Source organism: Spermophilus citellus (genome assembly GCF_964194105.1).
Source record: "Spermophilus citellus genome assembly, chromosome: 15".
NCBI lineage: Eukaryota > Metazoa > Chordata > Mammalia > Rodentia > Sciuridae > Spermophilus > Spermophilus citellus.
This window is the reverse complement of record NC_138195.1, coordinates 95,153,727-95,181,205: the sequence shown is the minus strand read 5'-3', so window position 1 is coordinate 95,181,205 and position 27,479 is coordinate 95,153,727. Positions and strand designations below refer to the sequence as shown.

The following is a 27,479-nucleotide window of genomic DNA, read 5'->3' as shown; positions in this document are numbered from 1 at the left end:
CCATGAGGCTGCAAACGGACTGACACTTTCTTGCTTTGTCATGACCACTCACTCTTCTACATACTGAGAAAAGCACCTGCTGTGACACGCTCCATGAGGAATCCCATGCCTCCTGAATGTGCCTAGTGTGCACCCTCGAACTGAGCATCGGGTCTGAAAGCAGACCTCCTGTACTGCCTCCACGCTGTCACAGTGCGGGGCTCAGATGCCAGCAAAAGGATTTCATCTCAATTTCCCAAAGCTGCAGAGAGAACTCTCGCCAGTGAGGGGAGCTGCTGGGCTGGTATGTGAGCTGCTCAAAGGCTGATGGGGAGCCACAGCACAGCTCTCAAATTCTCAATACTGATATTCCTCCAGCTACAAAAGCCCACGTTAAGAAAGAGAGATTTAAAAGGGACTCATTACAGTAATTACATGGTTAACATCCCTACAAAAATACACCTTTTTACACACTTATTTTAATTGAAGATGTTTATTGCATTCTATTTTTGGTGGAAAAAATGAAACATATATTTATTTAGTACAACCTTGTGAAATGCACAAAGCATAACTGAGTAAGAAGCATTTATTATTCCTAGTCCATTTCTGAGGACTAAATCATGAACTGCTCCACTGTAATTAAATATTTCTTATAATAGTTGGGCTTGTTAATTTTCTCCTCTCAGTATAGGCAGCAATTCACCATTTTCTTTCAGTTCCTAAAAATAAAAAAAGTAACAATAATGTAAATGCACATATAAAAAATGAAAACATCTTTGCAAGTCACAGCTTTCATCAACATTGAGAACAAAAAGGAACTCCTATTGCATTTACACCCCAAGTCTTTCAACATTCTCAAACTAAACATTATGTCACAAAAACTGAATATAGCTGTTCCTTGGTATGCACAGGGGAGCAGTTCCAGGACTCCCAGGACACCAGAAAGCATGGATGCTCAAGTCCCTTGCACAGAACTGCACAGTATTCACATACAGCCACCCATACCTTCCCATGTGACCTGTGTCATCTCCAGATGACCTATAATACCTAATGCCAAAGAAGTGTTACATAAGCAGCTGCTGTGCTGGATGGTCTAGAGAATGGCGACAACGGGGGCTAAGTCTAGACGTGATCAATATGGTGCTTTTTTTCCCCAGATACTTTTCAATTCTCCATTGGTTGAATCTGTATATGGAAAACTGCAGGTGCAGATGGCCCTGTATGTGTGTTTACGCATGCAAGCATGTAAAATGAAAAATGTAGGTCTATTTTTGTTGCTTTAGGGTTATCCAAAAGCTAATGTTAAACATTTTTTTCCTCCAGGAACGAGATCAGCAATACTACCCCACTGATGTGTTTCAGAGCCATCATGGCTGCAGCACTCAGCAAGAAAAGAAGCCGGAACAGATGCAACCTCCATATGAAGGCCCCACAGTCAAGGTGCTCAAAAGCCCTGGCTTTGTAAACATGCACTAGTGCCATTTCAGCTGGGATGGGGTTCCTCCACGTCATGAAAGTGCATGCTAAAAACCTTCCCTTCACAATATGACCAGAAGTAGCACTTCTTATTAGTTGTCTTCCACTTCAAAGTCAGAGATCTGACAGAGAAGACTTGCTAACAAAGCAAGCAGGAGGAAGGCCTGAGGGTAGTCTGGGCCTTGGAGGAAGCTCAGCAGCCTGCCTTCTTGACAGTCCCAGCTTCTCAGGAACCAGCATTCCAGCTGGCCCTCCACTTGACCTACCACAGCCACCTCCCAGAGTGGCAGCAGCACGGCAGAAGGTTTCAGGGTGTCAAAGCTGCAGCTTCCCTTTATTGTTGTGGGCTAATCAACAGAGCTGTGCAGCACACAGGTGCTAGATGTGGGGCTGCCCTAAGTTCTAGACATCGAATGTAAGAAAAGTTAAGTCCAACAAGCCAAAAAGTAAATTAGTCTACCCATCAATCACTTGCTGAGCTCCTAAATTACACAGAACATCAGAAGGGTTTCAGAGTGTACAAGAGGAACCTCTCAACATGCTTACCATCCAACAGTTACAGAGTAATAACATCTGACTGAGGCCAGTGATCTGCAGCCACTGTAGTGCGCAGGGCAGGGCCAGTTCTGGGCCTCCAGGCTCCTGCCTCATCTTCACGCACCATGAACAAATGAGGGAGGATAAAGAAAATGCAGGAAGAAAATCATGACAACATAAAAAGAGGCACAAAAATTTCAGGAGTAGGAGCAAATGTCTCTAGCTGGAGGGAGCCAGATATTTACAGACCAGTGAGTTTTACAGGATAAAGAAAACAAGTTTAATTACAGACTATGAAAGAAAATCCAAAACCAAGGGGACAAAGGTGAAGAAATGCTGAAAAGCAGGAAAATATGGAAGAAAGTTCTATGGACTTAGTGCACTATGGTTTTCTTAAGCCTGGCCACAGTCTAGGGCTCACTGAATGCCAAGCGAGAGTTTGGATACTGGCTGGCAGCTGGATGGGAGCTGACGAGGTTCTATAGAAGGCCCAGAGCAACAGGGAAGGAAATCGCTGGCTAATCCAGGAAGGAGAGGATGAGAACAGTCTGAAGCAGCAGAGACTATAAAAAGGATGAGACATTATACACTCCAAAACAGAAGTACTAGTCCAGAACAGGCAATCTATGAGGCTGGAGAAAACAGGAGTCCGACAACCCCAAAGTTTCCATTCAATGTGCAATGATGGTTTTCAAACGTGTCCCACTTATCAGTGCTGGAGGGTAGTGGATAGAGAGTCCTTACCTTAACAATATCCAATCCTCCAACAAGCTCCCCTTTCACATACAGCTGTGGGTATGTCGGCCAATTGGAGTATGCTTTTAATCCTTGCCGAACCTAAACAAAAAACATGATCCTGAAACCTTCCTACAACATCCTACAATGAAAGCTAAACAAAAAACAAAACAGAAACCCCAGAACTTACTTCTTCATCTTCCAATATATCAAACGTTTCATATTCAACACTACAAAAAGGAGAGAACATTTTAACAGGAAATACAGTTGTAAAAGAAAAAATTATAAGACCTATTTGGTGTTTTAAAAATAGTCAAGAAAAGTAGATATTGCTAACAAAATGCCCTAAGTTCTAGGCCAATGGAAACTGTTTCACTTCTTAGATCTGCCAGGGATGACAAAGAACAAATCACCACAGGACACAGATCTACCTGGATCTCTCTCTAGACAATAAAGGGTCAGACCCAGGGTTAGAAAAATGTTCGTAAATAACAAAGAAAGGGGCCATTAAAAAAATGACCTAAAACCAGCCAGCCTCCCCTCCTGGCCCAGGAAAAGGGGGAAGACAGAGTGGGCCTGAGGTAGTAATTATGCTAACTTGAACATATTTTCCTTTATAAAATGCCACAATAATTTGAAGAAATTAACCATTTTTCTTTTTGCATCTAACATTACATTCAATCTATGCTTTCCATCCTACTAAAGAATGCTGAAGTATTTAAGATTATATTCCCTATAACTTCATAGGGTAGGTTAATATAATCTATTTAAAGCTATGATTTAAATACAAATTATATTTTTTTAAAAAAGCAATTGTGAAACAAGGAAGAGAAGTAAAAGTAAGCAGAAGCATCTGACAAGCCCAACAGAATATTTGCTACGTATCTCCAGGTAAGTGGTTTTGTTCTGAACCATAGAAGTCAACGGCAGTGTTCTCACCTGGCAGCTTCACCACGGAGCACATCAGAAGAAGAGGTGCTGCAATGTAAGTTCAACTGGACCCCTCTCAGATCCAGGTGATGGACCTTATGTGTGCCCATCAGTTTCATGTGTTGCTTAGAAAGTACAACTTTTTTAAAAGAAAATTTTAAAACAACCTATAATATTCTCCCTGTCCTATCTTTATGCATGGTGAGAACACTGGCCCAAAAAGTTCTACTTTGGTCTTAAGTTAAAGCATTCATAAAACATTATAGCAAAAATAAATAGATTTTAAAAGTATGAACAAATCCAGACATTAAAACTGAAAAGCATTAGTGGCAGAACTAAAGTTAGAATTTTTTAAATACACCATTTGAAAACAAGATTTACATACCCAGTACTATTCAGTATTTCCAGAATTTGTTTGCTGAATCCACATTTTGCTTCCTAAATTTAAAAAATTACATTTTTTATATGTCCCAATTGTCATGACCGCAGCTAATGCTTTGTCAATCAATGCAGCGCTTGTCCAATGTCATGGCCCCTACATGTGCTCGGCTCCTGACTCTTCATAGCCCTCTCCTTCCAAGCACTGACCCTCCAGACATCTTCCCAGACACAGCCCACAGACCTACTCAGGCATGCAGCCTCATAAGGTGACGTGTGCTTTAGTGGCTCATGGTCTGTGTGGTAAGAAGGGGCCTGAATCAAGTCTAGACCTTCTGGAGAATTTCTTCCTTACTTGATTTATCTGAACACACTTAACCTTTCTGCAATAACTAAAATAATCATTGTCATGTTCCCAACTTTGACCCCATTTTAAAAATTTATCTTTACATTATATGGCATCAATTTTTGGGGGTGGTTATGGAAATCTTATGCCTTTTTTTCATGCCACAGGACCCCAAATCCTAAGAATCTTGTGGAAATAAATTGATACACATAAAACATTTTAAAAGTTCCAACAATAGTGTTTCTGAAATGTATGAATTCTTTCTGGGCTTCCAGAAAAAAAAAGGAGTGTTGAAAATAAAAATCTACTTTAAATAATCTCAAAAGCCAGGGGAGGGATGCCGCTTTATCATTACTAGGAGTTATTCATTTCCTCCATTTATTTTTAACAAATACACTGAACCAGTGAAAGAATCTAGATCCTAACATAGCATGGATTTCAACATGCTAAAAATTCCTATGATCTTCCTTGCTGTTATTACTTGCGTTATATTAACTAATGAGTTTCATTACATTTGTAATATTAGCTTTCATATTCCTTATGGTGACCTGACTCTCAAAACAGTCCTATGAAGCCCATTTACAAGGGGCAAAGCAGCTTTTTATGGCTGAGTCACCTGCCCAAGGTGTCCTGTCCTATGTGTTGGGCAGTTTCCTCACTCTGTCAGCCTCAGCTAGCACAGTGGTAGTTTCCACACCTCCAATGTAAGCCAAACCCTGTTCAGCTTTGCCTATCCTAATGACTGGCTGAGAATTCAGGAAATTTAAGAGAGATTCAATTGCTACAAAACCAGTAAAATACAATATAAATGCAATGGCTAGTCTGGGGAACTTATCATCTTAATCCCAGTTTTATTCAAGCCATCCGTGGGAGTGATCTATCAAACTTGATAATCAAAATTATGCAAAATTAATATGTATTTTCATCAAAAATACTACAAGAACCCTCTCATTATAAATGAGAATTACTCATTCATCAAACATATGAGGAGCACACACACCAAAGCCAGGGTTTATTTCCCACCGTGGACACTTGTACTGTAAGAACCCAAGCACTACCAGCTTCCCCGCACAAAGTACACCAAAGCAGCCCACACACTCAAACAAAGGGTAATGGGACAGCAACTAGCAGACCAGCAAGTGTTAAAATAGTGTTGACCATGTTAGCTGACAAAGTTTGGCAGCAAAAAGAAATGCACCCTGCTGAGATGTTGATGATAAAGTCAAGCAAAATGTAGATTACTTTGCTTGATCTCCATAAGCACCAATTAAGGCCTGGATAACTTCCTGATACTGCTACAGCTTCATTAGCTAAAGCTAGGAAAAGAAGATTTAACTGTCCCCTTGTTGCAGATGTTAACATCAAAAGAAATTACAAATAAAACCATTTTTGAGTTCTTTACCTGTTTGTTTCCTTTCATAAAGAGCATCACAGAAGCTTTATTTGTCAGCACTTTAAGCCTGAAGAGAGAAAATTGATATAAAATGGCTCAGCTCAATTATTAAACACCACTTTTGCTCTGCATCATGAGTAACATGCGTATTTGAGGGATAGCAGGATGATAGTTCACAGCTTTGAGTGGTATTAAACAAGCAAATGCACTGACATTTTCCTTTATTTCACGCTCTCCCTGAGCCACTGTAAAACACAATATGGCTTCCTAGGCAACGAATGTTCCTTCAAGTTGCAATTTAAGCCCATCAACTCAGAGTACGAAAAAAAATAATAATAACAACAACCAAGTCAGGAAGGAATTATTCAATAGGGGGCTCATCTATCGGGCAGAATTTCCAGAACTAGATCCACGAGCCCTGTGTCTCACTACTCTGCAGAGTTCTGCACTCCTAAGGCTCATAGGGCAGGGCAGGCTAGAGGATGAAAGTGTTAAATCCCAGAACATCGACTAATGCTAGCTGCTAAAAAACCAATGCAATAATGACTTTATACCACCTTTCAAACCAAATAACCTAACTCCTGTCAGGAACTTTAATCATCTGTAGTTAGCCCCAAAGTTTAGTCACACAAAGCTCAGAAAAAGCGTGGGAACAATGGGTCACACCACCATATTCTCACTCCACTGGTGCCACAGGGTAATTAATCCACAGCTCAAAATCTCTCTACAGAAAAGTCACAAAGAAATGCACAGATCATGAACATGGCCACATCATCTCACCTCCAATGAAGTCTAGCCCATTCTCAGACACAGCAGCAGATGCAGAAACAGGACGCTGGCCCGCATCACTCACCCAGACCACTCTGTACTGTCAAAATACGTCACAAGCCCACAAACTCTGCTCACGATGTACTCTTTAAATTACTATTCAAAATACACTAAACTCTGCTGGTCTATATAATCCTGGCCAGTTACTGTCTGTGTCTAAAGCACAGGAGATTTAGAAGCAGTACATTCAGAAAACGGAAGGTCCAGTGGACAGAAGAGCATAAACAGCAATGAGCATCTATTTGAAAAGGAAAATGGGTACTGAACAGCAAATCTAGACATAAAAGAACAGTTGTCTTCAGAGGCTACAGCTGCCACAAGCCAAGGGCGTCACCACACTATAGGAAAGAACAAGTGAGGACGTGTGGTCAACAAAAGGACACCACTTTCTCATTAAGAGGCAAGAAGGGCAATTAAACTTTAAAAAAATAAAACTAAAAAAAAAAAAAAAAAAAAAAGGCAGGAAGGGTGCTGGCTGTGAGAAAACAGGCAGTAAGGGTCAAATGGACACCCATGGAGAATTAATACAGTCCTACTACCCACGGAGGACCACTTTACTACTCAAGCGCGAATGAACAAGGTATTTATTATTAAACACTATCAGAAATTTTCAAAATATTAAATGATATGAAAACTTTAAGAGGGAGGTTTATTTTACAAACTCAAGCCCAACTGCAAATGGCTGACTTGATGTATTTCAAAATCAATTCCTTTTTAAACCTCTACATTAATCCATCTGTATCTGAATAAAAGTCCCTTTAATTCTCCCTACATACCAAAGTCCAAAATTTCTATGAGTTTCTTCTAAAGTTGACTGAGATCCTCCATAAAATAGACAAAAATTTTCCAGCTCCAAAATCTGCTGGATTTTAAGGTGTCATAGTTAGAAAGGCAATGAGACATATCCAGGGTCTGATGGGAAGTCTAACACATATGGAATATCAGCTTCTCACACTGCACACACTCAGGGTTCTAAACAAGAGTGCTGTGTTGACATCCTCAGGCAAGAACCAAATAACAGGATCCTGGCTCCAAATGCAGGGAGGGAAGAAAACTTGGTTAATCCACCTGAAACCATGACTTTCCAGAAGAGCAAAGAATATCTAAGCAATCACTAAACTGTTGCTAATGCTTCTCCAGTTCAAATTAGAGTTTCCCAAGTCTCTATAACTAGTTTGACAGCAAACAATGACCCCTGGCAGGCAAACATCAAATCCTTGATTTCTTTAAAGAAAAAGCAATGCAAAAACAGGATTTAAAAATATTTTTAAAGTAAGAGTAGACTCTGTGAAACTTCTATAACACTTACCTTTCCTCTAATTTGGGAGCTTTGGGGCAAATTGTATCTAGTTCTTCAGATGCTTCTAGCTCCTGAAATAAACATAACATACACATCAGTTTAAGAAACCTGTACTATGACATAAATCTCCATCACACCATAATACTGATCAATTACCTATTGAGAAATACTTTTATTCCAAATTGATATTAGTAAATGCAGAGATTCATGTGTACTTTAGACTAATTATAAGTATGCTCTAAATGGAATTTCTTTACAAGGTACAGATTTCTCAATCCTCACCTTAATTATATCAAGGCCTCCTATGAGCTCTCCAGAAACATAGAGCTGAGGATAGGTGGGCCAATTGGAGTAAGTTTTGAGCCCCTGCCGAACTTCTTCATCTGAGAAGATATCAAAACTGCTAAATTGAATATTATGTTTGTGAAGAATTTCCACCATCTGCTTGCTGAAACCTGCATACAGAAAAAGAAAACAAAGAATTTAGCATGTCTCTCATATACATAAACACGATTATAAATTAATTGAGAGTACATATCACCCAGTGAACACAGATGCCTGCCTTTATTCTGCCAGAGATTTAGCTGGCACAGCTGAATAATATGTGAAGAGAAGATACATCCCAAGAAACTCTCATTTGACCTTGAACCATACATGTTCAGATATGACTTAACTCTTTAACACAACTGGAAGCTTTAAAAAAAAAAAAAATGGATGTGTACTAATCAAAGTTGCTCTTACCATTAGGAACATTTTCTGTGGAAGGAAATTTAGTGGCTAAAGAGCAGAGAGCTCTGAAGCTCTGGCACCATTCATCCACCGTAGGGCAGAAGGCCCTGGACAGCCACCTCCCAGGACTTCCTCCCAGTGGAGGGACTGATCTGGACGTTCTGAACAGCCCCTCCCACTCTCCCATGCTGAGAGCAGAGGAGAGTCAGCTCTAGCTAGAGGAAAAACTCAAGACAGCAGTTATTTTTAACCCAACTGTGTACTTCCACTGCCACTTTCCTGCTTCCTGAGTGCCCACTTGAGCAGTTCTCAGTCCTCAACATCTCTAAGGACAGATGAGAAATCAAGGAGGGACATCTTCTCTCTCAGGCTGAAATGGGCACAGCACATTGAATTTTAAAGCCATCTTCTCTGTCATTATATATGAACTGTCAATAGATTGACAGTGTTCTTTCTCATCTCATGTCATCACTTGACAGTTTCTTTTCTAAAACTATTTACATTCCCTAAAGTGTGTAATGTAATTTCTTTGCTACACTGTAGTGACAATTTTATGTTCCATGATTTTATTATACTTTTGTGACACATTTCTGTTCTGTACTTTCTTGACATCATCATCTTATTATAACATTAGTACTGAAGAATAAGAGTGTGAATCAGTCTTTTATAAACCTGTTAGTCCAGTCTGAAAAAAGGATATTTTTCTTTCCATAAACTAATTCTTACCAATCTTTTTTCCTAGTTTGAGCCACCCTATGCTTTCTCATCTCATCATTCTTCTTTCCAAACATAGTCGTAACTCACTAGAAAATAACCTATTCTTCAGATTCAAAATTCCTATAAGACTTAATAGCATTTGCAATTATTTTCAAATCAAATCATAATATTTGGCATAAGATTAACTGAAAGATAAGCTTAACCTGATATCACCCAAAAGCATGTTTAGTATTAAAACAGATCTACAACTGAGCTTCATTTTCCAGATCTGCAGTTGAAGATGAAGCACTAGTATTTATTTGTACAGCTATAAGTTCTTTTCCTACAACAGAAGTGTTAAGTTCATGTACAGCCTGCAGTAAAACACTGATTCTGAAATTTTTTCATTCATCTGGGAGTTCATTAGTAAACAGCTAACGGCTGATTGCTGATGGTTATTCTGCTGCCAATATATTAACTCATTTCTACTGTAACTGGCTGAGAAAGAGCTTTATTTTAGCTTTAGGCAATTACATGCAGACTAGAAAGATTGATTGGTAGTATTTCATTTTTAAGGGTTAAAGTGGTAGACTAGAAATGTTTTCCTTATGGATAAAGTAGTAAGAAAGCTTTATTCTAATGACAAAATATTTACACAGTTTGAAGAAAAATGCATGCAAGAAATAAAAATACTTAAAAGTAAAAATAAATAAATAAATTAACTGCCACAAAGTCACCATTTCTATCTGCAGTCATGTCTATTCATGACATGAGTAATACACCTAACTGCCACATTTAATAACTAACAATAAACCCCTAAAGAACAGTTCTGCAATATGCTTTTGTGACTGAAACAAGGCAGATGACTCTCACTGCAGGAGACATTTCTATGGTCAGACACCTGCTTTGCTACAAGTCTAACTTCAACAGCTGTAAGAACTCCCCAATTACTTAATTAACTTGCTCTAAGACTTAACAATTCTGTTTAAGAAGACAGACATGTCAGTGCTTCTAGAAACTCTTCCTTCACACCTAAGTGTCCTCTCTATCCTCCCGAGCTGCACAGAAAAGAGACAACCAAGTCTTTGACAACTGAGGCTCTCTCATGATACACCATAGGATTCTACAGGCAGAATCCACAGCAAAGGATGAGAAGGCAGAGCTGTGGCCTGCATGGGAGCCAGGGACAGGCTCCAGAAATGGCTTTTCCAGCTTCCTGGATTCAAATTTAAATGTTATTTATTCATGGTTTTCTGACTTTCAGAAAGGGAGACGGGGGCCATCAATTTAAAAATCAAGTGTAGCCATAGTCTACAGTGGACATCAAAACGGTGTTACTAAAGCGTAGTACTTTCAAAGCGAACTCTGCCAAACCAGGAGAGTGGCCACTTGAATTCACAAGGTGAAAAAAACTTGGTTTTTAATTACAGGAGCTCACCTACACTTCTTCTCTGAGGTGCTAACAAAGGAGCAAAAACAATTCTCTTCTAGGCAGGCTCAAAAAGACAGCAGAGGGAAAGGCCTTATGCTCCCAAAAGAAACCAGCTTCAGGATGAAGTTATGCAGCAAAGCACACAGAAAGGGGAAAAAGAGCTGGGGAAGGAAGCAGCAGGGCTCAGACACAAAGGAATGCTTTCTAAGTACCCTAAGCAGACACTTAGGATACTCAGAACCAACGCCCTAAGGCAATCTGCTCACTCTATCTGCTGGGTAGGAAAGACAACACCCAAAATATCAGGAAACGGAAAAGCCTTTAAAAATGCAGTTACAAAGTCGTAAAGAATAAAACAAGCCTCAGAACAGAAGAAACTGTACTGTTACACCATCTGCATCTAAAAACCTTCCTTTAAATTCCCTAGTTACTTATTTCATTCCCTAAATATCTGTAAAGCTGTTTTTCAGATTGCTCTAAAATGTGTTAAGACTTTTTGATTTTTATGTGTAATCTTTTAAATGTCAGTTAATACATCATAAATGAAGTTTAATGAAGTGAAGAAAAATGAGTATTTTTAAGTTTACCTCTAATTTGCTGGAATATAAGATCTACATTGAAAAGGCCCTCCAAGACTGACTTTACCCCAACACCCCCAGAAGGAAATGGGGGTAGTTACTTGTGCCCAGTTACTAAGCAGGGCCAAACAAAGCTCACTCACTTGACCATGCCCATCACTCTTCCAGCACACCCTTTCCTCTTCTGGCTGAGCATCCCTTCCCCCAGCTTTGGTTTTGCCATTTGCCAGCTTCACCAAGTCATCATTCAGATCCCAAAGAGGAGAACACAGCATTAGGTTTGCTATGTAAAAACTAGCAGACAGGTTCGCCCACATTTTATAGCCAGTTATACTGCCCTTCAGACTGGAATGAAGGTACTGAATTAAATCCATGAGACTGACGTGAGTCCTCATATTAGGTGGACTCATAAACTGCCAGAAATGGTTTTCATGCAACACGTCTGTCGCTGCCTTAGCTAATCCTGCAACAGACCAGGTTAGCCTGTAGTCCCTTCTGAGAAGGTGTCACCTGAAACGGAAGACACTGACCAGGAAATTTTTTAGGTAGAGCTAAGAAATAAAAGAATCATTTCTTCAACTTTTAAAACAGAATTTATCTTGAAACTTTACGATTAAAAGTAGACTTTTTCATAACTTAACATATAATTTGATAACCATATAGGGAAGACTTTAAAATTGAAATTTATATTGGAAGCTAGGCTATTTTTATAAAGTCACATTGGACATGTAGAAACCAGATCAATTACATCCTCAATTTTATTGCCACCTATCTTAATAAGTTCCCTCCTGTGTAGTTGAAACAAATATTCTTAAGCGTCTCAATAGCATCATCAAAAGTCATTGAATGCTCAATTATGAAGCATAATAATGTTGTACCAGGCACAGTAATAAGAAAACAACATAAACCCAATACCAGAGGGGTCAAATAACTCTAAAACTTACTTAAGGACACAATTACGAGCATCTATGTGTATAGAAAATAAGGGTACTATAAGCCAAGAATTGGGAGTCTTTAAATTATTAGCCGCTATAAATTGGAAATGACAGCAATGGGCAAATAATGCAATCATTAGACATCAACAACAGGGAAGGCAAGAGTACACAACACAGGCCCACGAACACTTAAGAAAATATTGCAGATTTTTAAATTACTGAATCTGATGAGTGAAGAAAAGAAGGTGGCCAAGAAAGAAGCTGTTAAGAGCAAAACTACACAGGCCAAAGGCCCATCAACAGAGACAGCAACATGGCAGCAGGAACCTGATCTCAACTGGTTGGCCTTGGGTGAATCAACTTCCCATCTACATGGATAAGACAAAGGTGCTGAATTAGATAATTTCTAGGACCCCTTCTGGTTCCAACCTTCTCCGAGTTTACAACGCAAACTAACTCTTCTCATCTACTTGTCTGATGCCCCTGGGAATCAGCACCTGTCTGGTTTTCTACAAGCATGTGAACAGAAGCAAAAGATGTCCACCCCAACTGCACCCTACATTGGCAAAGCACCTGCATGGCTTACACCATCTCAAGCACAGCTTCTTACCACAGCGAGGTTCTTGAGGGGTTCCTTTCATGAACAACATGCAGGGAGCAGCGTGCGTTAATTTCTTCAGGCGAAGGTTAAGATCTTCTTTAAGATGCTCATTAGCACTAGGTGGAAAGGAGCCACTAGATGCGTGTCGCTGCACTTTTTTGGTCAACTCTGGAGCATGTGCACCATCTAATCGGTCAATTTTCTGAGAATTCTAAAGTTTAAAATGTCATTTAGAATACATATGGCATTCCTTCATCAGAGAGATTTTTAGACTCAAATTATAGCGAGTACATACATAGTTCTAGTCAATTTTTAAACAAGTCAACGCTGTTACTGGAGAAATAAAAACCTGATTACCAACTGCCTGAAAGGCACTCAATTTAGAAATACATGAGCCCTTTTATTGAGAATGTGTGATGAAAATACTGCACCACCATAGTCAAACCATCCAAAAAGATCTTCCCCCACACTCGCTGGGATGCATCTATTACTAAGTATGAAGTATCTGAAGAACTATGGTAATACCGTGGGTACCCTGAAGCAAAGATTTGCCTCTGCTTCCTAAAAATCATCAATCAAGCCAGAACCAGCTACATGCTTCATAATGTTTAGGCACATGCCCTAAACAAGCAACTTCTGATTCAACACAAGGGAACATTACAATTTGCAACCAAGGGTATGTTCTTTGGTTAAGAAGTAACCACCTGGCTTTTCTCTCTGGCCTTCTCATCAGCATCAGGGCAAACAATGAGACCACTGGGGAAAGTGCAAGGCCAGGAAAAACCAAATGCCTCATGTTAAGGAGTCCAGAAAGAGTAAAAAGGAACCAACATGGACAGTCCAATGGCCCACTAGAGATGGATGTTCTTGTACCACCCTTTATCCTTACCTTGAAAAACAGAAAGGTGGGAACAGAAATAATTTCATATTTTTCAGATACTTCAGGAACAGCTTCAGCTTCCAACTTTAAAATAAAAAAAGAATTTAAGCTTGATTATTACAAGGTCCTTTTTTACTGCTTCAACATGTAAATCAGTTTCATTTGTATTACCCCTCCAAGTAGCTGGCGTTTTTAAGAGTATGGTAGAAAAGTCTACGACACATTTACATTGAAATGAGACTCACTGGGCTGGCATGCCATCCACGGAGTCTGCAGTGTCAAAACAGGTTCAGAGGTTTTTATTTTGTTGCACATTTCAAAAGATGCCTGGAGGCTGTGAATAAAATTTTTGGTGCACTAGTGACCTAGTAAATTTTCAATCATATGCAGCTACTACTATATTGAAATCCATAAATCACTGACCCCAGTTATGTCATGATTACAGTGCTTATTTTCTGCCCACAGCAATTCTTGCTGTTTGCTCTATTGACTAATTTCAAGAGGCAGTACATCATGACTGACAGTTGCAGCCTTCTGCAAATTATGAAGCAAAAGGAGTATTTCTTCAATAAACTATTGATGTCTGATAAATTTTACTTTTAACTCCTACAAGGCTGCTGGACACTAGGCAGATATCCTGCCAAGTTACTTGCTTCAGGTCTATTCATACATGGAAATTCACTGTAAGATGATTACACTCTGTCTGATGATTTCCTTGAGGCTCCTCAACAAGACATAATGTGATATCTGACGACGTGGATATGAAGGACATTTAGAAACACAATTTTGTAAATAATTAGAACACAATTACTATAAGCTATTTATGTAGGTCTTTATAAACTATACTTTGAGAAAAACCAAGATATATTTTTATCTCACAGGACTGTCAATTTAATATAAACTTTTTGAAACCAATAAAAACCTACATTCACATTATACCTATAGGAAATAAAATTTATTGATAAATTGTTAAAAAGTGCTAAAAATATATACACTGAATTTCTTCAAGAGTGAAATATCTCCACTGGGCCTGGAATACTATTTTTATCTACAGCTTTACCAGTCAGGTGATTTCCATTAGATTGAAACTCAATGCAGAGGGAGGCAGCCATCTGTCTGTGATCTATGCCTTCCACCTTACACATTTTTAGGTGCTGCTCCACTATCTTGTTTTGAGCACCCTTTTGCAACAATATTTTTAATTAATTTCCATTTTTAAAAATGCATTCTGTATCTTAAATTAACATCAACCATTCAATAATCTGAAAAAGGTGCAAAAAAAGATGAAGTTTTTCTCAGACAGCTGTTCAGAACACACTTTTTCTTTAATTTTAGAAATGTGTGCACCATTCTCTTTAAGACATGCAATTCTGCACTCTGAACAAGAATGCCAGAGAGGCTGAAAACAAGGGCATGTCCAGTGTCACTTGGGCTCATTAGCCCTTCCTTTTGGCTACCATCTGTGGAGCACCCTCTTCATGCTGGGTATTGTGCCATAAAGGTTCCTATCCTTGTACTACTGGAGTCTAACAGAAGAGACAGACATCCCATCACCAAGCAATGCCATGCAGGAAAGAGGCAGCGTGGTCTTAAATCAGAAAAATATAGGCAGCATCCGACTCCTACATGCTTTCAAAATCTGATCTCTTCTGATTTTCCTACTGGTTTCCCACAAGGTCTTAAGATAGCTCTTCCTGAAGCAAATCACTTGCTGTTCCTACTGAAGTCGAAGGATCACCACAAGTGCCTCCCTTCAAATCAGCTCCCAGAAAACAAATCTAAGGTAACGGTAACAAACAATTCCTACAGAACAAGAATAGGAATACAGAAAAAGGCACAACATCCTCCAGAATGTCAAAGGCACCTAAAGTCCTAGACTCTGCAGGGCTGGGGATGAAGGTCAGCAGTAGAGTGCTTGGCAAGCAAGCACAAGGTCCTGGGTTCAATCCCCAGCACTGTTTCTCTTTTTGCTTTTTTAAACCCTTTTCAACATGAAAATTCTTTGAAATATTGGATCTAATACAACATAACAATTTTAATCACAAATAAATATTTTTAAATGATCTGCAGTCAAAGGAACTCAAAAGATAACTAACAATAGCTACCTTTCATAGACAGCCTACTGTAAACTATGACCCTTTTGTAGCCTACTACTTTGAAAGGTATACAGCACATTATCACCCCAGCTTTAAAGCTGGGAAGGTAAAGAGGAGGTGTGGTTAATTTTAGACATCAATTTGACTGGGTTCACATTATACCTATAGGAAATAAAATCTAACTAATAAAGCATTATTCTGGGTGTGTCTGCAGGGGTATTTTCTGAAGAGACTGGCATTTAAAATCAGTGGACTAAGGAAGGGGTATCTACCCTCACAACGTGTGAGGGCCACATAATAGGCTAAAGCCCCAAATAAAACAAAAATGCAAAGAAAAGGCAAAGTCATAGAACACCCATCTCCAACCCTTGGCCATCAGAAGCCCAGGTTCTCTGACCTCTGGCACTTGTCCCCGTGACCCCCACGTTCTTAGGCTTTGGGCCCCAAACTATAGAGTCACACCATCAGCTCCTCAGTTCTTGGGCCTTCAGACCAGAGCAGCTTCTCGGCTTCTTCAATTTGCAGAGGGCAGGTGGTGCAGCTTCTTGGCTTCCATGACTAGGTGTGCAGATTTCCACAGTAAACCCTCTCTCATACAGCTCTCTCTGTATACATATATCCTACAGGCTGTTTCTCTGGAGAACCCTGACTAATATACAAGATCACGGAGTAACCTGTGTCCACGGATACACAGTTAATAAGTGGTAGAACTAAGCACAGTGTGCACGCCTGTCATCCCAGCTACTAGGCAGGCTGCAGCAGGAGGATCACAAGTTCCAGGCCAGCCTTGGAAACTTAGCAAGACCCTGTCTAAAATACAAATAAAAAAGAGCTGGGGGTGTAGCTCAGTGGTAGAGCATCCCTGAGATCTCTACCCACTAGTACAAGCAAACAAACAAAATAAGTGGCAGAGCTGAGAAACCATAAAATCTATGCTTCTTTCCACTATCACAGTTAACTTTTCTTCTACTACAATCAAAAAGATAACACTTTAAGAACTGGATTTATATATGCCTTTGAAACCAAACAAACATGAACACTTTCAGAATGAAATCTGAATCTCCCTGGTGGAAACCACTTGCTTCTACTCCAAGAATCTCAAGCCCTGGATTCTTCTCACCAAGCATTCTGTGTATGCATGAGAAGGAATGAAGTCAGGGAAGCATGAGGTTAATCCAGAGGTGGGGAATTCTCTCTATTTCACTTCAATTTAGCAGGGTCACCAAAGACTGGCATGACAGTTACAGTTCACAGCCACAATTTACTCTAGGCCAGACACAGTTCCAAATGTTTCATGTACTGACTCAATATCCTCTCAATAACAGGTACTATCATTAGAACCATTTCACATCGTGATTGTACAGACATTTAGAAACTAGACATTGTGAACTGTATCTTTAAGTTAGTTGCCTATTTCAAAATATTTAAAAATAAAACTATAAAGATTCCTCTTTTTTTAAGGAGAAAAAAAAATACATATTTCACTATGTTAACTCCTCAATGCCCTTAACTTTTTACCTTAAATCATAATGTACATCAGACATAAGTACAACAGTTATTATACAAACAAACTTAACATTAAATGAAACACAACAGCATAAAAAACTAACCAATCAGCCAGCTGCTAAGTCTGATCTGGGGAAATTTTGTAGTACAGTGCATTATATGATAAAAGAGAACCACAGGGGAAAAATCCATTTTCAGATCCATTTGATTTGTTTCTCAGATATACCCAGCAGCACAACTTGTTCATCACCATGTACTACTTCCTCCTTCTCACCTCCTCTGCCAGATACCATATTCTGAAAGACTCTATCAACTAATTAATTGATAAATGTATATGCACATTTTAGGTAATGCTGAGGGCCATTACCAAGTAGGAAATTTCCTTGCCAGCGTACCCCATGTTAATTTCGCTGTTGACATTGCATGTTAGGTGACCCTGCCCAAGGACGAGGGTGGATCCAGGATTAGGGTGTATCCTGCAGTTTGAGGAAGTATCCCAATCCTTGGGTTTAGGGCGTTCCCGGTTTAAGACAAGGCGTTCCCAGTTTAAGACCTTGGATTTTAGGGAAGTTCGATGTTGAGGATTATTGCTGCTGGAATTAGGGCGTTCCTGCTGCCTAAGCTCCTGTTGAACTCTCGTGAGATTCAGAGAGCATTTTGGGAAATAAGCCTCGTGGAGTAGGTGAATTGGGTGGCAGCAACTGGGATTGCCCCAGAACGTGTGTGGAGGCCAGTGTGAGTTCGGGAATAAAGATTGCTGTTTGAATCTACAAAGCTGTGTGGTGGCTCGTGATTCTGTGCCCAGCCAAGACTGCGGCAAGGTAAAGTACTAACAACATCTTTTATTTGAAAAGAAAAGACATCTGACATGTTTTTAATTCTATTCTGAATAAACACAAGGTTTCTATACAACAGAAACAACTCATCTCTGTCCTCTAAGACCTTGGAGGTCTGAGAGCCTGGGTAGGGCCCACACCTTAGGATTTCAACCAGATAACAAAGTAGCCATTCAGGCAGCTGGAGGACCACCCATCCTAGACAGCTGTGGCACCCAGGGGGCATCAGTGTACTTCCTAGTCTTCATCAGGACAATAAGAGGCTCAGAGACAGTGAGTGTGAAAGCCTTGCCTTTCAACATTCACACCAAAACTGCACAACTAACTTTTCTAAGGTGATATTTTTATTCTCTCCTACAAAATAAGAAATTGTTGGCAGTCAGAGGACCTTACAATCTTCCATCTGAATGATTTATTTATTTAAAGTGACTATAGAATTACTGCTCACAGTGGTATCAGACTTGGTAGTGAGGTTTTAAGTTGTTCCAAGTGCTTAAGTGTCTCAGTGAGCCAAGGACTGGAAGCCCTTGGAGCTACTTGGGTTGTCAGGGCACTTAAGTCTGACAGCACCTTATTTAAATGACTCTGTAAAAAGATCACTTATTTAAGTGACTGTAAATCTCACTGACAAAAATGAACTAATCCCCACATTTTACAAGTCAAAAATGCCAAACTACTGTATTATCTTAAAAAAAAAAAAATGAACAAATCACATTAGAAGACACAGACAGGGAAGCTGGGCAGCATGCCCTGGAGTCCCAGCTACTGAGGAGGCTTTGGCAGGAGGATCACATGAGCCTAGGAATTAGAGACCAGCTTGGACAACATGCTGAGACTCTGTCTCAAAAGAGACACAGATAAAGGCAGCAGAACATTAGTCCTATAATCTAGAAATATTTAGAAGCCCCTATTAACAAAAGAAAGCTGTTTCAAAATGAACTGCATGACTCTTACTGGAAAAGGTCAATGATTTCTCAAATATTTCACTTCTTATTTGTTCACTGTAGTTCAGCAACTGCCTTTTAACTACCTACTTTACAAACTCCATGCAAGTTACATTTGCCCTCGATGTCTAGTGAAATACCACAGAATGAGTTTCTGCAAAGTGGTGGCTCTTGAAAGAATGAGCAACCTGGCACTTCTGTCACCCCACAGGGCAGTCAGGCTCAGGTGCCCCAATAACCCAGCAACACCCAGGGCTTCCAATCTTGGCTCATTGAGACACTCAAGCACTTGAACAACTTAAAATCTCACTACCAACTCTGATACCAATGTGAGCAGTAATTCTATAGTCATTTTAAATAAATCATTCAGGTGGCAGCTGAGAACAATGTGTTACCTAAACCAGTAACACTATACACATAAAGCAGACTTCAAACAATTACCATCATCTTGATTAATCTTACGATTGGATGTTTAATCATTCATTTCACTGGTAATCATTATCTTTTATCACTGACCAAACATGCAGCTTTAATGTCCCCTTCTATTATTTATATTGGACATTTTAGGGTTACATCCTAAGGTTACATTACACATTTCGTTGGAATTTTAAATAAGTCCTTAAATTTTAAAAAGCTATTATATTCATATTTGTTCCATATGCATAAAGAAACACTGGAAGGGTTCATGCAAAATTAATGTAAGCAGTTATATATGGGAAGGGACAACAGAGCTGATAGGCAAGACACAGGTGAGAAGCATACACTGTTTGGATTTTTGAGCCATCAGAGTACAATACCTATTTAAAGCCAACATCTTACAGAAACTGTCTGAAAATATTATCACCAACTATATAGAATTCTGTGTTTTCCATTCACATAAAAAGAGGCATTCAAATAGTTCATTTCATTTTTAAGCCTACATGTGGGGGGTATACTTGTTTATGTGAAGTCTGAACTCAAATTCTGGTTTTAAAAAACAAGGCTTTGGTTTTTCTGCTTGCTTTGAATCTTAAGGATTCAGACTTCTGAACACATATGCCTGCCTGCCCAATAATTCATTATTCTCAACTCATATTTTAGCCTTGATGCCTAAATCAGTACCAACTCCTCAATGACAACATTAAATGTGTTAAATCAAGTAAGCTAACCCACAGTCAAAACTATCATTTTCCTAGTACTTGTCTGCTCAAAAGCAAAACCACACAAAACCAGAATAAAAACCAAAGGAGGAGACTGAGAGCAGAGCTCAGAGGCACAGTATATGGTAGCCAGGTTCAATGCCCAGCATCAAAAGGTGAGGAAAGGGAGGTAAGGAAGAGACTGCCTGGCTTCCCTTTCCTCTGCTTCCTGGACAGGTTAGATTTTCAGCTTCCACAAGTTTGCATTTACCCAGTCCAGGACAGCAATTTCATCCTTTCCCCAGGCTACAGCAACCTGTACAGACCCTTCAGGAAGCCTTTTACACATCCCATCCAGCCTTTCCATGAATTAAGTCTGGTTAATACCTTAACTATCCTAAAGCCACAATTATCCAGAGAATTACCTCACCTGCCCTTTCCCTCAAATAACTCTGCCTTTGCCCAACCTGATACTTCCCATCCAAGTATACCAGGGAAAGTGTGGTGATTTCTATACTAACTTGAGAAATGCAAAATGACTTTAAGAGTTTTAATTATAATCTACTGCAAATATCCCAATGCTACTTATAAATATTTGGAATTCCACAACACTCCTTTGTATTAGTTAATAAAATCTAGTCAAATCCACAACATAAAACACATAACACTGAAAATACAATACCTTCACAAATGAAACTTCACGGTGTTCTTTAGCTAACTCTGCCATTACATCATTCATCTGTGCACACTGTGGAGCCCATGGCGCCCAGAAATGGATCACAAGAAGGGACCTGTGAGTTAATGAAACAAACTTCTTAAAAACTTCTTAAAACTTTGGAAATAAGTAAATACTGATGTAGATCAATACTACTACAAAAATAAAACCTTTAAAAGAACTGCCTAAATTGTTTAATACTGTAGGATTTTGGTATATTATAAGCAGACTGAATTCAAGAATATTATGCACAGCCTGAGTCCCTTTTGGATGAATTTTCAAGTCAATGATATTTCTTAAATTAAGAATTAGCCCATGTAGCTAGGCATGGGGTACATGCCTGTAATCCCAGCAATTTGGGAGGCTAAGGCATGAGGCAAGAAGATCAAGTTCAAGGCCAGCCTCCATAACTTAGCAAGACTGATCAAAATTAAAAAAAAATAATAACTTTTAAATTTTTGTTTAGCTGTTGATGGACCTTTAATTCATTTATTTATTTATATGAGATGCTGAGAATTGAACCCAGTGCCTCACACGTGGTAGGCAAGCGCTCTACCACTGTCACAACCCAGCTCCAAAATAAAAAATTTAAAAAAAAAGGGCTGAGGATGTAGCTCAGTGGTTATGCACTCCGGGGTTCAATCCCCAGTCGCCCCCACCCAAAAAAAAAAAAAAACCTAGCCTGCATAAAGTGGTTCTGAATGTCCATCCATCTCAATTAATAGGTATATAGTATATAAATCAACTCTATTTTCAGACTCCTAAGGAATTTCTTTATTAGGGGCACCATGTTTGTGAATATCATCATCAACATATTTACTTTTTTTTTTATACATAGTATTGTATGGAAAAGGGGGTATGATTGTGACCATAGGAATAACAATAAAATGTTGAAAGCAAAAAAACAAAAATGTCTCTTACAAAAACAGCCTCTTATAATTTTAATATTATACCACAAATGATTTTCTAAGTAGTTTAGTATGAACAGTTAGAAGAGCAGATTAATAAATTACTGGCTATGTTCTTAAGAGCCTAAATGCATATCTACCTTAATCATTTTTTTTAATATTTTTTTTTTTAGGTGTAGATGAACACAACACAATGCCTTTATTTTTATGTGGTGCTAAGGATCGAACCTGGGTCCCGCCCATGCTAGGCAAGCGCTCTACTGCTGAGCCACAATCCCAGCCCCTTAATCATTTTCATACAAAATAATTGTGGCAAAAATAGCTATATTTATTTCTATCCTCATATCCAACCTAAATTAATTTAGTTTTATAGGATGCTACATTCAAACACTCTCCTCCTCAAAAAAAAAAAAAAAAAAATTGAGGGAAAAAAGTTACATAGAGGAAAGAACCAAGGACAACCAATGTTTGAGGGGGAAAAAAAACTTTTAGTTTTTTTTAGTTGACGGACCTTTAATTCATTTATTTATTTATGAGGTGCTGAGAATTGAACCCAGCGCTATAAAAGCCAATGAGATAACAAGTGAGGAAAGAGCAGGCCCATGTGAGGAAAGTGGAAGCACAGGGAGGATGAGGAGGCTGTCAGAGGCGGGGTTTGGTGACGTCCAGGAATAGGCGAAGTCCAAGGCTAACTCCAGCTCTGGCTAGAGACTGAGGGCTGGAAGTGGCAATGGCCTCGAACTCTAGCACAAAGCTGTCAGCCTGGGAGGAGAGAAGTCTAGTGGGCTTTCAGTGAAGATATCTGCATTTGACCTACAGATCTGGGTGGGAAAAAAAGCCACACCATGTTGCAGAGGAGACAGACTGGACCCACAGTCAGACCTCAGGGCTGACCAACACCAAGTCAGGCCACGTGGAGGACAAGGAAAGGAGGCCTAGAAGTAGGAGGAGGTTAAAGGGTCTCAGAGAGGTGTGAGAAGGAAGAGTGAGTTGAAGTTACAGTTCACCAGTATGGCATTTGCCTAATATACACAAGTCTCTGGAATCAATGCCCAGCACTACAAAACACAAAAAGGAGTGACAACCATTAAATGCATCAAGAAAGGGCAACTAACATTACCAAGAGGAATATGAATGGGCTAACAGAAGCACATCAGTCAGCAGCAGAGGCGGGCTGAAGGTAAGAAAGCAGAAGCTGCTAGAAATCTACTTCAAGAGATTTGTACCATGCACAAGAAAAGGACAGATCTAAGGAATCAGCTTTTTAAAAAAATCTTGATACAAGGAAACCTTCATATGCGTATTTTGTGCAGGGACAATTCAAATGGAGAGGGAGAGGCTGAGGACCAGAGAGGCAGCTGAGAATGCATGGTCTGCAAGAAGGCAGGAAAAGGGCCTCCAGAGTAGAGAGAGGGGCAGTGTCCTCTGTATCAGAGCCAAGGAATAAACAATGGGTAAAGCCATAGCTGGGTGCCTATAATCCCAGCAGCTCGGGAGGCTGAGTCAGGAGGATTGTTGAGTTCAAAGCCAGCCTCAGCAAAAGCAAGAGGTAAAGCAACTCAGTGAGACCCTGTCTCTAAATAAAATACAAAATACAGCTGGGGATGTAACTCAGAGGTAGAGTGCCCCTGAGTTCAATCCCAGGTACACCCCCCTCAAAAAAGGGATGGGTAAAGTCATGTATAAGGAGCGGGGGATCAGGCAGATGCTGCTTAAAGGTCTTTTCTCTCAGGTACAAAGCAAGGCCATCTGCTGAAGGGAAGGAACTTAAGGACAGGAATCACAGGTAGGACTGAAAAAGAGGGGAGAACTGCTGGCTGCACAACAAGTCTAGGAGGGGCTCCAAAGGAAAGCCCGCCTATGGCAGCAAAGGACATATTGTGGAGCCCCCACCCAGCAGATCTTAAACTGCATTCAACAGACGGTGGCAGCAGCAGGGGAGGATGAGCAGGTGTTCCGTATGGGCTCTGAAACATTTAAGAAGCAACAGTGATACTTAACAGTTTTAAAATGATGCGAGTATTGATGATCATAAAGGTCAGCTCCAGGACTAAAGAGGTGAAAATTAAAAAGGGTAGGAAAGGAGAGAATCTCAGCTATGTTGATTTAGTATTATAATTCTCATGTTGACACAATACATCAAAACAGTCTTTTAAGGCTTTTATCTTGAGAACATGACTGAAGTTGAGGGTACTAAAATATCTCTGATTTGTGTTATTCTTCAGTGTGATAGGCAAGAAACAAATACCATATAACTGATTCTTGTTTAGATGGGGTGTTAGAAATTGAGAATCAGGCAGATTCATCTGCTCTAAAAATGACCCTAGCCATGATGACCCTAGCTGGGTGTAATCCCAGCAGCTTGAGAGGCTGAGATAGGAGGATTTCGAGTTCAAAGCCAGCCTCGGAAACAGTGAGACGCTTGTCTCTAAATAAAATACAAAACAGGACTGAGGATATGCCTCAGTGGTTCAGTGCCCATGAGTTCAATCCCTGGTACTCCCCAGCAAAAAATTAAAAAAATAAAAATAAAAATGACCCTAAAGTAAATTGCTTCAAAAAATTATATCCCAAAAAATCCTAGGTGGGGATTTGAAATTGTCATCAGTACTTTCATAATTCAAATGGAAATAAAAGAATTGAAGCAAGGTCATCTTGAGATAAACCCTGACTCAAGCTTTTGCAGAACTAAGGTGTCCTTGCTGGACAGTAGAAGAATCGAAACATGTGAAGTTCCTCAATTAAAAATGTACTGACAAGGAGGGATGGAAGGAAGGAATAGAGGGCAGAAACTGTGACTCTTTTACAGAAAGTTCAAGAGCACTAATCTACAGTGACAGAAGAAATCTGTTTTTGGAGAAGGGGCTAGAGGAACCCCTGGGATTCTACTTTCCTATTTTGAATGGTGGTTACTAATATGTATACAATTGTCAAAATTCATCACATCTGACAATGAAGATCTGTGCATTGATATCTCAATTTTTTAAAGCTGGTACATCAATTTTCACCAAATTGACAAAAGGATTTCTAAAATCAAAATATTTAATGATAAAAAAGATGGTGAGAGAAGCACTTCCATATCTTGCTGGTAAAAACTGAGATCTTCCAGAAATTCCACACATATATGCTGATACCTATTCCAAGGAAACAATTTAAAAGACAAAAATTTATGAATATGAATATTTCCCATTACTTTACATAGCTAGTAACTGGAAAAATCTAATGTTCAACAATGTAGTTTTTTAATGGTCATAACAAAATATTATAAAACCACTAAAAATCAAATTTTCAAGGAATTTTTAATGCCATGGGGAAAAATATCACAATCTGATTACATTTTTTAAAAATTGGAATAGGTAACTAGGCTTTGTAATATTATAAGCCCACAGGAGTTTAAAAAAAAGAAGAATATGCAAATAAGCCTGAATTCAAGTTTCAGCTACATCACCACCAACATGGCTTTTAAGAGTAGTTATCTTCCCTGCACTCCCACATCTGTGAATAGCATTACCTAACACCCTGAGACGTTAAGAACAAACAAAAACATAAAAGTGTCTTAGTTATACTAAAAGCATAATTTTAATGTTAGTAGTTAGCCATGATATTCACATATCATGCTTTACTTTCATTATCAATTAAGTATATTATATCATATATGTATACATCCAATATTATAATGACATATACCTGAAACAAACAAAACAATGTCCTCTTTTGGATTATATATAACAGTATTATCTCCAACTTCATGGATTGTTCAATATGCCTAATGCATTGTTTAAAGAAAACACTTAGAGAAAGATCAGGATGAAATCCTCACTTTCGAGATTTCAGACCACATAATGAATCTTGGTTCTTCATCAATACAACAGTTGTTTTTCTGTTTTTACAGGTTCTGCTACTTCAGTTTTTCATCTGCAGTTAACACTACCATTTACTATCACATGCTAGACTCAAGTATTTTTAAAATGGGTAAAACCTCTTAATTACTCTGCAAATGTGTAAACATCCCCATTGTATAACCAGCTGAGGTTCCAGTAACTTACATATACATTTAGTAAGTGGCTTAAGCCAAGGCAAAAAAATCTCAATTCCTATCAAATTTTAAAACTGAAAAGCAATGACTTGAAAAGTTCATTTAAAGTGTTACATGGAATACTACTTAATATTCTTAAATGTTTCTATTTTCACAAAGAGCAGCAAAGGTTCCCTCCTTCCCCAGATGTCACACTTCATTTCCCAAGTGCCCATTTAGCCTGGTGACCTTGAAGAATTTAGACTACTGGGTCATCTCCAGGGCAGACCACAAGCAAGAATACATCCAAAAAGTATATGAACTTGAACTTTCTCCATTAAGGATTGTGAAACATACAAAAAATAGTCTTCTCAATGTAATGGTAAATTCAAAACATTTAAGGACAGGTCCACACAAGTCCTTAAATGTTATTTAAGGATTAAATTTCATTAGGCCACCTCTGGTGTCCTCCACTGTTGTGCTGCCTGAACATGTGTTGGTTAGTTGGATGAATCAGAACCCAGCTTCCATCAATGAGTAATGTCATCTATCCCCTTAAAAAAAAAAAAAATCGCAGGTAAAACTGAAATAAACGCCTAAAGAACTGTTTTGTTTCATTCGTTTTTGGTGCTGGGAGTGGAACCCAGAGCCACCACTAAGCCACACCCGCGGCGCCCAAAGACCAGTTTTAACTCACACTTGAACTTCCTCACGTCGGTGCAGCGCAGGGCGCTTCCTGCTGCCAGTCCCGCAGCAGTTTACACTCGCCGTCTCCTTGCACCCGAGGCAGGCACTGAGCCCAAGGCTCGGTTACTACACTTGCCGGGGTTACCCGCTGGTGGGCGGCCGAGTTGACGGTCCCAAGAGAGGGGCACCGGAGCGAAGCGCCAGCAGCACAGCATAGCGAGGCCCCCACGACCCGGGTCGGGCTGCACAGCGGTCCAGCCACCCCAGCTGCCCGCCCTCGCGCCCCACTCACTCCAGGGTCTCCTTCCGCAGTCCGCTCAAGGGCGAGATGCACGTGCGCAGCCGGGGCGCCCCCAGCCGGGCCGGAAGCCGAAACGGCAACGGGCTGGGCGGAGCGCGGCCCGGGCGGCCCGGCGCGCCCTTCTCCGGCGGCGGGGAGGCTCCGCGGGGGTCTCTGCCCGCCCCGCGCCGCCGAGTCACGGCCCAGCCCGGCCGCCCGGGCCAGACGGCGGGGGATCCCGGGTCCGGGCCGCCGTGAGGCCGGGCGGCCGCCTGCTCGCTGTCCCGGGAGGGGCGGGCTTCGGGAGCCGGGCGACGCCGGCGCGGCCCGAGGCCCAGGCCTGCCAGACGCCAAGGGGCCGCCCGCCCCGCGGCCCGACCTCCCTCCCACCACCCGCCATCCGCCACCCACCGCCCAGCTTACTTGGCTTTGAGGCGCAGCAGCTCCTCAAACTGCCCGGCCGAGCGGACTTCCACCACCGCCGCCGCCGCCTCGGCAGCTCCAGCCGCCCCCTCCGCCATGCTGCAGCCGCCAGTCAGGAGCAGTCGAGCGCGGGCGGCTCGATGGGGTGGGGCGGGGCCAGAGCGCCTGCGCGCGAGGAACCCCGCCTCTCCTATCGAG

The 27,479-nt window shown here is 40.3% G+C and overlaps 1 protein-coding gene across 2 annotated transcripts; it reads right to left on the bottom strand.

Moving 5' to 3' along the window:
- Positions 1 to 453: 453 nt before the first annotated feature.
- Positions 454 to 27,431, bottom strand: GLRX3 (glutaredoxin 3). 2 transcript variants are annotated; one of them, XM_081266972.1, is made up of 11 exons: positions 27,282 to 27,431; positions 20,936 to 21,044; positions 13,763 to 13,837; positions 12,883 to 13,084; positions 8,185 to 8,357; positions 7,912 to 7,973; positions 5,784 to 5,841; positions 4,043 to 4,095; positions 2,918 to 2,957; positions 2,737 to 2,829; positions 454 to 698 (listed from the first exon to the last, which is right to left on the bottom strand). In XM_081266972.1, exons 1-11 carry the CDS (start codon positions 27,377 to 27,379, stop codon positions 648 to 650), a joined length of 1,014 nt encoding a protein of 337 aa, XP_081123098.1. In that variant the 5' UTR covers positions 27,380 to 27,431; the 3' UTR covers positions 454 to 647. The 2 variants fall into 2 exon arrangements, with proteins under 2 accessions (XP_081123098.1, XP_081123099.1); XM_081266973.1 differs by lacking the exon at positions 27,282 to 27,431 and adding an exon at positions 26,589 to 27,060.
- Positions 27,432 to 27,479: the final 48 nt, after the last annotated feature.